Source organism: Gigantopelta aegis, chromosome 4, assembly GCF_016097555.1.
Source record: "Gigantopelta aegis isolate Gae_Host chromosome 4, Gae_host_genome, whole genome shotgun sequence".
NCBI lineage: Eukaryota > Metazoa > Mollusca > Gastropoda > Neomphalida > Peltospiridae > Gigantopelta > Gigantopelta aegis.
The window spans coordinates 51,560,990-51,572,550 of NC_054702.1; the positions used below are offsets into that span (position 1 = coordinate 51,560,990).

Genomic DNA, 11,561 nt, shown 5'->3' on the forward strand with positions numbered 1-11,561 from the left:
GCAATCTTCAATCACAATTTTATTGTTTAAGCATTCAATGTTAATAATTAACTTTTGTTTTAATCCTGTATTACATTTGTCTTTTTTTCTTTCTTTTTTCTACAACTTATTTACAATCTATATATCATATTCAAACACACTTTAAATGGAATTGACACCTCCTAGAGGGATGTCACTGTTGAATTCCCATATAAGAGACAATTATATTAAAAATGCAAACGAGGCTTTGGAGCGGCATATTTACATAATAATATATACAATGTATATTTTAAATGAAGTAGTTGACGGTTTCTGTTGATAACGAAAACACACAAGTTTATTAAAGCTGTAGTCCTGGTTTATATTTTGCAGTACAGTGTAGTTAGTACCAGATACAGTTATACAATGTCATACATGTATATATATATATACATTTAACAGGTGAGATTGCAGCTTTAACAACAACTACATGTAATTGTTTCATTTTGTTTACATACTCTTTCTTGCAGTATTTTGTGTTCCTGAAATATTACAGCAATACAAAGGTAATACTGTAACACTGAATAAAACATAGTAATTCAAGGGCCGTTCTTTGTAATCAGTTTGGATATGTAGGCTCATTCCACTCACATCGATCAGTGTAAATTCATGCATTTGAATTTAGGTACTGACCCCAGTTACCTGTACTGTATTATTAATATTTTGGCTGTTAATATTATACTGCTTTTTAACCATTGCAGTGCACATTACTAACAAGTTCTAGGTTAAAACTTCAGTGTTTCTGGTCATCCCAGTATTTAAACAGTACTGAGAAAGAAAACAAATATATTAATTATTAATAGGTCCATATCTATTGAAGGTTCAGGCATATCCATTCCAGATCTTAATTCAATAATTGTCATGAAAAAACAAACAGAGTTGAGATTAATTGCTGCTTTAACTAAGATTACAGGGAGCCATCAATCTGATTAAAATTAGTTCTACTGGTCTACCAGTAGATCTAACAGCATTGCGTGGACTCCCATGTCCAGGTGACATTTCATCTATAAATAACAATTTAAATATCAACCAATTACATTTCGCCTTTTATAGCATTATTCGGGAGCATACAAATTCTAAAAATATCGGGCGAGACTATTTATGCAATAGGCGAACTTGTTGGTCTATTTCAACATTGAAAAAACAGGGGAAATGTGCAGTAATAAAATCTGGATTGTATACTAGTATAAAAATATTTTTATGGCTATACCATCACGGTTATTTTTCGTCTTGAAACAAATTTTATATAAAATTTTACATTGAAATTAGTTTCCGGCATACTTCGTAATTCACCCGAATCATTTCATATACCCTTGGCATAATCCCGAATGTTTTTAAAATTCTTTTCAAATCGCTGGCATAATTTTGCAAGTAAGGTTTTGATTGCTCAAATGAAAGGTCAACTGGACATGAGCTCCAACGGGGTTCTGTTAGATCCACATGTAACAGTGGAGCTAATTTTAATTAGACTGGGGAACCATTTAAGATACTTCCATACTGATCACTGATACATTGTATTCAAACCTTTTGTACTACTTTGTTTTTAATTTGTATGCTAAGGGGAGCTAAACATTACTCTGAGTCTCCTTAAAATAGTCTCAGGGGAGTGAGAGTGTGGCTCCCCTAAAACGGCAATCTAGGTCTGCCAATCTGGAAATACCCTTGACTTCAGCACTGTGTTCAGAACAGACAGGTGATGTGGGGGCAATTGTACAGAATTTGGAATATCACTTAGTACATGATGCAAGTCATGTCCAGATCACAATTTGAGCTGAAAAGAACAAGCATTCCGCGAGTACTGCTAATTAAATGTTTTACATATTCCCTAGCTACTGGGTCCAACAATTTCCACATCCCCAGCATGTAAGTTCAAGGACCACATAACAATATATAAAAAAGGGGCAAATCTCCATTAAGTCAAATTTACCTGTAACTCTACGTGATAAAGCTACATGATAAAGCTACATGTATACAAAATTTCAGCTGAATATATTCAAACACTGTGAAAATAGTCTAAAAATATATATGTTGGACAGATGGACATACATGTACAAACATACACATGTAAAACCAATAGTCCCCTCCAGTTGGACTCGCAGGGGATCAATAAATAGACCACTCAGCCAAAACTGTGTTTTATCTGTCCCGATCGATACAACTGACATTTGTCGGAGGTGGGGATTGGGATGGACGTGCCTGAACCTTCAGTGGATATAGGTACGTAAATAGAGTTTTGGTTTGTTGGAAAACGTTTTTAAGGAAATCAAACAATTTACATGGGCTACTTATAATAATGTGCATCAACTTTTTTAATACATGTATGAAAAGATGACTTTTAGATGGGTCCAAACAGATTTTAAGTTTGATAAAAAGCCCTAAGAGACATGTTAAAAGCAAGATAGGCTGTGGACACCAACCATTAACAATAAACCATTGTACCATGACAATGTGGTTTCTCTTTGATGTTGCATGTGCTATAACAGTGATACCATTTTTGAAAAACAATCATAGCGAAGGAGGGGAGGGTGACTTTACTGATGTATAACAGTTACATAGTTAGCCTAAAATTGAATACCAAAGTGAAGCAATTTTATATAATTTGTGACCATTATACAATGACAAATTCACCAAACAATTACAACAATTCTTATGTAAGCACAAAAATTATTTTAAAATAAAATAAAATAAAGCAAGTGCTTTGAATGTGGCACAGATGTATGTACGTAAGTGAGACGATGCATAAAGCAATAATAAAACACACATTTATTATATGTTTGAATTCAATAAAATTACAAACCACTAAATAACTGCACTTTAGAAATCACAAACATCTCCACCAAAACAATGATATGTGACATTACTGTACTACTTGATTAAAAAACCAAATTGGGATAGCCATCTCCAAAAGATATTCTGCTCTCTAACAAGACTTCTATGAATTAAAGGTCTTACCTAAAATACACTGCTCATAGTTCCGTCCATAAATGTTCATCTCAATACATGATACATGATGATACATGCATATATATTTTTTTCTCTTTTTATTATAATTTAATAAATTTTAAAACACAAATGGAAGTGAACATTTATAGATGCAACTAACAACAAAATTTCATTGATCTAGGACTTGTAGTTTTGTAAACATAATTTCAACAAGTTAAATGATGACGTATTTTAAATTAAATTATAATTTAAAATTAAACAAAAAACATTAGTTACATTTATTAACTATAAACCAAATTGCATAATTTTGTCTATGACTAAAGGCTAACTGTAAAAATATTTAATGTCAGAGTTAACATAAATACTGAGACAGCAGTCAACGTTTCCATCAAAAAAGAATACATATCTTTCACCTTTTCAGGCCCCCTCCCCACTTAAGGATGGAAATGTACTTTTTTATTTGTCCTACTCTACATATTTGAAAATAAAGATAAAAATATGGCTTGTGCCCCTCCCCCACTGGAGATTGTGCCCCCCACTAGAGATTGTGGCCCCAACTAGAGATTGTGGCCCCCACTAGAGATTGTGCCTCCACACTAGAGACTGTGCCCCCCACTAGAGACTGTGCCCCTCCCCCACTAGAGATTGTGTCCCTTCCCCACTAGAGATTGTGCCCCCCCCCCCCGATTGTGCCCCCACTAGAGATTGTGGGCCCTCCCCACTAGAGATTGTGGCCCTTCCCACTAGATTGTGCCCCCCCACTAGAGATTGTGCCCCCCCACTAGAGATTGTGCCCCTTCCCCACAAGAGATTGTGCCCCTCCCCACTAGAGATTGTGCCCCCTCCCCACTAGAGATTGTGCAACTCCCCACTATACCGGCATCGGTGGCGTCGTGGCAGGCCATCGGTCTACAGGCTGGTAGGTACTGGGTTCGGATCCCAGTCGAGGCATGGGATTTTTAATCCAGATACAGACTCTAAACCCTGAGTGAGTGCTCCGCAAGGCTTAATGGGTAGGTGTAAACCACTTGCACCGACCAGTGATCCATAACTGGTTCAACAAAGGCCATGGTTTGTGCTATCCTGCCTGTGGGAAGCGCAAATAAAAGATCCCTTGCTGCCTGTCGTAAAAAGAGTAGCCTATGTGGCGACAGCGGGTTTCCTCTAAAAAACAGTGTCAGAATGACCATATGTTTGATGTCCAATAGCCGATGATAAGATAAAAAATCAATGTGCTCTAGCGGCGGCGTTAAATAAAACAAACTTTAACTCCCCACTAGAGACTGTGACCCTCCCCACTAGAGATTGTGCAACTTCCCACTAGAGATTGTGCCCCTCCCCACTAGAAATTGTGCCCCCTCCCCACTAGAGATTGTGCAACTCCCCACTAGAGACTGCGCCCCTTCCCCACTAGAGACTGCGCCCCTTCCCCACTAGAGACTGTGCCCCTCCCCACTAGAGATTGTGCCCCTTCCCCACTAGAGATTGTGCCCCTCCCCACTAGAGATTGTGCCCCCCACTACAGATACCCAGTAATACTTCTATGGGTCTACTTCTGACTTCATCTCACCTCATCCACCTCAATGGATGCTGCTTCTGGACTGGCATCCTTCTTCTTTTTCTCTCGGCGGTATCTGGCAGCGTAATGCAGTGGAGACACATCATCTTCTCCTTTATCATTCACGTCTTCAAATAAACAGTAAAACAATGTATTACCACTACACAACACTACCCTGTGTGGAGGACACATCAATATCTCCTTTATCATTCACATCTTTAAACAAACAGTAAAACAATGTATTACCACTACACAACACTACCCTGTGTGGAGGACACATCAATATCTCCTTTATCATTCATATCTTTAAACAAACAGTAAAACAATGTATTACCACTACACTACACTGTGTGGAGACGCATCATCATCTCTATTATCATTCACATCTTCAAACAAACAATAAAACAATGTATTACCACTACACTACACTGTGTGGAGACACATCATCATCTCTATTATCATTCGCATCTTCAAACAAACAATAAAACAATGTATTACCACTACACTACACTGTGTGGAGACACATCATCATCTCTATTATCATTCGCATCTTCAAACAAACAATAAAACAATGTATTACCACTACACTGTGTGGAGACACATCATCATCTCCATTATCATTCACATCTTCAAACAAACAATAAAACAATGTATTACCACTACACTACACTGTGGAGACACATCATCATCTCTATTATCATTCACATCTTTAAACATCAATAAAACAATGTATTACCACTACACTTCAAAATATACAATGACATGTACTGGCCTGCATCTACAACTCGATATTTCTCTTTGCTGTGCATGTAAATTCCCAAGAGATGTGCAGTGCATACACACTTCCTATGGGTAATACCATATACATTAAGTAGATCTATACATGTATTAGGGTAATCTAAACAGATTAGGGTAATCTAAACAGATTATAGAAATCTAATCAGCTGCATGTTACAAGTCTGCAAAAATAATAAACTGAAATTACAATGCAGTTGTGTGGTACTATAGTTTGGATGAAAAATAATACAGTTGTCCACCGAGGGAAATCGATCTCATGACCCATCATACCTGAGGTGAGCACTCTACGAGACAGTAACGTCCCACCCATGTAAGATAAGAAGTGAAAAGAGCACTCTACGAGACAGCAACGTCCCACCCATGTAAGATAAGAAGTGAAAAGAGCACTCTACGAGACAGCAACGTCCCACCCATGTAAGATAGTGATAAGAAGTGGTAAGAGCACTCTACGAGACAGTAACGTCCCACCCATGTAAGATAAGAAGTGATAAGAGTACTCTACGAGACAGTATGTCCCACCCATGTAAGATAAGAAGTGATAAGAGCACTCTACGAGACAGTAACGTCCCACCCATGTAAGATAAGAAGTGGTAAGAGCACTCTACGAGACAGCAACGTCCCACCCATGTAAGATAAGAAGTGATAAGAGCACTCTACGAGACAGCAACGTCCCACCCATGTAAGATAAGAAGTGGTAAGAGCACTCTACGAGACAGCAACGTCCCACCCATGTAAGATAAGAAGTGGTAAGAGCACTCTACGAGACAGTAACGTCCCACCCATGTAAGATAAGAAGTGGTAAGAGCACTCTACGAGACAGCAACGTCCCACCCATGTAAGATAAGAAGTGGTAAGAGCACTCTACGAGACAGCAACGTCCCACCCATGTAAGATAAGTGATAAGAGCACTCTATGAGACAGTAACGTCCCACCCATGTAAAATAGTGATAAGAAGTGGTAAGAGCACTCTACGAGACAGTAACGTCCCACCCATGTAAGATAAGAAGTGATAAGAGTACTCTACGAGACAGTATGTCCCACCCATGTAAGATAAGAAGTGATAAGAGCACTCTACGAGACAGTAACGTCCCACCCATGTAAGATAAGAAGTGGTAAGAGCACTCTACGAGACAGCAACGTCCCACCCATGTAAGATAAGAAGTGATAAGAGCACTCTACGAGACAGCAACGTCCCACCCATGTAAGATAAGAAGTGAAAAGAGCACTCTACGAGACAGTAACGTCCCACCCATGTAAAATAGTGATAAGAAGTGAACAAAAGCCAAGCCGAACCTGCTCCGTTCTCCAGCAGCAGTTTGATGACGTTAAGATGATTGTAGCGAGCCGCGTAGTGGAGCGGACTCAGCTCATCATCGTCATGAAGGTTGATCTTCCTCTTCACATTTCCCCCAAGATGTCGCAGAAGAATCTTCATGTTGTACAAGTTGCCATCTCGTGCACACTGAAAATATTAATCAGGATAATAAGTTTGCAACAGGACTCATCTTATTTGAACACGGTTATGCTGGTGGGGGGCGGGGGGGAGGGGTTGGTTGGAGAAAAACGATATAATATTACACATTATACATATACAGTAGAATCTCAATGGGTCGAACTCGGAAGGTTTGAATACACTGCAAAGTTCGAACCAAAAACGAAGTCCCGAGTTACTCTTCAGGCCCTAATCTTGGCGGTGAAATGAGCGGAGTTTTTTCACCGAAAGTCGGCTCAAGTCGCCGAGTTATTAGCAGTAGTGAGAAGCCGTAGTCGCCGTAATATTTTGGATCTAATCCGATTTCAAAAACGAAATCACACAACAGACGTGAAGACCGCAACTTCAGGGCTAGCACTGGGTGAGCAGAACATTTTGCCAAATATTCTATTAACTTCAAAACTTGCAGAAACGCAGTTCTTTTCTAACATTTATTACCTGAAATTAATTTTGCTAAGTTAAAATAAAATTCGCCAACTGCTTTCAAAATTCGCAATTGGCGAATCTGGTGAAGGTGCCAGAGCTAGCCCTGCGACTTGTTTATTGTCAAAGCTGACTTGGCACCTTGTCACTGTATGTAACGTCGGACAGTGTTTTTAATTTGGTGCCAGACTAGCCGCAAGTAATCGAGAACTGGTTTACGGTATTAACGGGAAATGGTTTCTGTGCATATACACTGTAATGTACGATTGATTTGATGAAATAATTTTTTACCTCGTTAAATTTATTATCAAAATCAACAAATGTTAATACTCATGGCAGTTTCTGTTGTGAGAGATTACGTACATGTCGTAGTCTAGTATTCAGATTCTCCCACGTAAACTGGGCTATTGTTTTTTAAAGTGACGCATGTCGAGCCATGTGCTGTGACCAGTCAAGCATTGTTAATCCTCGTGGCCACATTTATTTCAGTAATGCCAGAAAATACTAATTAATGCTTTAATTTTAATAGAACGGTACACACTATACTCAACTGCTTAATAATATCACGTTTTTAATAAAATTAAAATAAATTGTTTACCAGAATTAGTATTTTATATCAAAATATTATGATTAAAGTACTAATCAAAATTATACCCAGATGAGTTTCCAGTCTTATATATTAAATCCCTGAAATAAAAACCATAAAAATGTGTCAGTATTATTATGACCTGTTACGGTATTCAAACAACCGGTACAAAAAATGACAATAAATTACCTGTTATAGACAGAAATGTGAGATGTATTTACAATTTTACTGCAAAACTTATGTAATTTGAAACAGACTATAACACCCAGGTTGATATTGTACACCCAACATGTGAAATCACAAGTACTAAGCAGTCCAGCATATTAAATCAAATAACTAAAATAATTATATAAATTTGCTCACAACAAAATTACTGATGTTGTATCCATAATCAATAATTTTTAAAAATCTTAATCTAACAAAACAGTTTATTGAACTTCATTGTATTGAAAATGACAGGTGTATTATTTCTGTTATTAATATGGTACAAGGACCTGCAGTCTCAGTTAGTTAGTAAACTTGTGAAAGCTGTTTACTCCTTTTTCCATCTGGAGAATAAGAGAGGGAAATTGCTTATAACTTTAAATAAGCTTAGTACTTGTGATTCCACCTGTCAAGTGTAATCAATATCAAACTGGGTGTTAAAGTCTGTTTCAAATTACATAAGTAAAATTGTAAATACATCTCACATTTCTATCATTAACAGATCATTTATTGTCGTTTTTTGGACTGGTTGTTTGAATACCATAACAGGTCATGATAACACTGACACACTTTTATGGTTTTTATTCCAGGGATTTTCATAACTAATATATAAGACTGGAAAATCACCTGGGTATAATTTTGATTAGTACTTTAGTACCTATTTTTTAGTGTAAAAATTAAAATTCTTAACTTTTCCCACTGAATGCGAAAACTGGCGAAACATTACGAAATGTACCCATAAATGTTCACTTTGCCTATTTTTGATCAAACTTCTCCGCTTTCTCCTGGGAAGGGAGAAGTCACTTCTCCTACTTTTTCAATTCTAGATTATGGCCTGCTCTTACATGATGTTGACCGAATGAGTTGGTCAAACTACCTGATGGATTTAACAGTTTCTTGAGCACCGACGGGGTTCCAGCCAATGGGATTCAACTATATAATAGTATGACGACTGTTATATACTAGATTCAAATTAAGGTTTCCAACATTTGCCAACTGGGAATCAAACACGACTCTTGGCTGTAGTCAATATTTGTATACTGTATGTTTAACATGGTTATAGAAGTGATAATTAATATTACATTGTAGAACCACATACATTTTGCGACTACCTAAATAGTTAGAAGTTCCATATTGAAACATTATGGCCCGCTGTTTTAATAATAATAATAATAATAATATATATAGTTTACAGATATCCATGCACCAGGGGCATAGGCTGGGGGTGGTTCGGGGGGTTCGGATGAACCCCACACGCTGAAGCAAATGGTCCACTTTCAGAACTAAAACATACAAGTTTATACATATGTAGTTTCTGATGGTGCAAAAACAAAACAGAAAAAGCATCCACTTGGTTCATATTCAAACCCTCCGAGGTCCAGATCACGCTACGCCCCTGTGTACCATACACATTAACATGCACCTGTAATAGTAACATATAAACCTACCTGTCCTCATCCGACATCTTCACCCAACATAACACCCCACCCCTTCCAATAATATATACTTTTTAATCCATACATCTGTTTGGAAAAGCCAAGAAGCATTTCTTTCCATCACCACTTAAACTGCTTTCCACTTAATAATCAGCTATGTTTGATTCATGTCGGTAAATTAATGACATATCTATGGACAGATGCAGGTGCAAACCCACTGAGAGGGAGACGGGTGCAAACCCACTACAGGTGCAAACCCACTGGGAGGGTGCTGCAAACCCATTGGGAGGGACCTACAGGTGCAAACCTATTGGGAGGGTGCTACAGGTGCAAACCCACTGGGATGGAGCTACAGGTGCAAACCCACTGGGAGGGAGCTACAGGTGCAAACCCACTGGGAGGGAGCTACAGGTGCAAACCCATTGGGAGGGTGCTATAGGTGCAAACCCACTGGGAGGGAGCTACAGGTGCAAACCCATTGGGAAGGTGCTATAGGTGCAAACCCACTGGGAGGGAGCTACAGGTGCAAACCCACTGGGAGGGAGCTACAGGTGCAAACCCACTGGGAGGGAGCTACAGGTGCAAACCCATTGGGAAGGTGCTATAGGTGCAAACCCATTGGGAAGGTGCTATAGGTGCAAACCCACTGGGAGGGAGCTACAGGTGCACACTCCCTCGCCAGAGTTTACAGTGCCCCTACTATCCTGTGTCTAAAAATTAACATACATACATTAAAGAATATAATTTATTTCCTTTTAATGAGCAAAATATAACATGTCATCTTAGTTGGATGGGTGTTTTTAAAGGAAAACTGCTAATTAATATTATGCATGTTTGTTTACTTTGGTATACTGTAGGTGCCTCGTTTTGACATTGCACCCCAGCTTACAAAAATCATGAAGTAATTTGAGTAAACCCTGCTGATGGACAGGTGCGGGCAAATCATTGGCGGGTCATGGGGTTCTGTGACAATGCTCCACTCATTTCAAGAACTCTATTTAATGACTTTTGGTGTGTGTGTGGGGGGTTGATTTATCATCCACAATATATAACACTAATTCAAATTCCTCTGAAAATTCCTCGTTGCCCTTTTTAGAATTTTGCAATTTAATTAAAATTAGCTCCACTGGTTAGTTACTATTACCTGTGGCTCTAACAGCACCCTGTTCGAGTTCATGTCCAGTTGACCTTTCATTCAACCAATTAAAACCTTACTTGCAAAATCATGCCAGTGATTTGGAAAGAATTTGAAAACATTCGGGATTATGCCGAGGGTATATGAAATGATTTGGGTGAATTACGAAGTATGCCGGAAACTAATTTCAATATAAAATTTTATATAAAATTTGTTTCAAAATGAAAAAAAAAAAAAACCTGTGATGGTATAGCCATAAAATCTGTTTATACTAGCATACAAACCAGAGTTTATTACTGCACTTTTCCCTCTGTTTTTTTAATGTTAAAATAGACCATCAAGTTCGCCTAGCTATTGCATAAATAGTCTCGCCCGATATTTTTTTAATTTGTATGCTCCCGAATAACGCTATAAAAGGCGAAGTGTAATTGGTCGATATTTAAATTGTTATTTATAGATGAAATGTCACCTGGACATGGAAGTCCATGCAATGCTGGTAGACCAGCTGAGCTAATTTTAATCAGATTGACAATTTTGTGACCCCTTTTTCAAAATCCTGCATCCGCCCCTGCATAATATTTCTCAGATGATAATGGTTACATAATAAATCTACACCTAAGACTGTAGCTGGGGTGTCCTCTACCACTGGTCTGTTTATATCTCAGATCTATGAATATAAACACAGGCATGGTGGAAGCATGTAGACATTGGTGGAGGGGGCTGACGTGAGTAGATTCAGGGGTATGCTCCCCCATAAATTTTTGAAAACTACATGTCATTGAAATGCAATTTCCTGCATTTTACAAGTCAAATTTACCTTTGCCTTAAGATTTACTAACATATTTTTTATTTACAATATTGGTGGGCTAGAGCCCCCCAGGACCCCTCCCCCACCCCCACCCCACCCCACTGTGCCTGAAACAGATGAGCACTAGAGGGCACTCAAGCTACCAAAGAAATGTTTTATT

The 11,561-nt window shown here is 38.3% G+C and overlaps 1 protein-coding gene across 1 annotated transcript in view; it reads right to left on the reverse strand.

Moving 5' to 3' along the window:
* The window catches only part of LOC121370698 (transient receptor potential cation channel subfamily A member 1 homolog), a 55,153-nt gene that overhangs the window by 42,632 nt on the left and 960 nt on the right, over positions 1-11,561 (reverse strand). Inside the window, exons 2-3 of the mRNA XM_041496110.1 lie at positions 6,611-6,779; positions 4,532-4,647 (exon numbers count right to left, since the gene is read on the reverse strand). Of these exons, the coding sequence (XP_041352044.1) occupies positions 4,532-4,647; positions 6,611-6,779 (285 nt within the window). The remainder of the gene's footprint in view (positions 1-4,531; positions 4,648-6,610; positions 6,780-11,561) is intronic.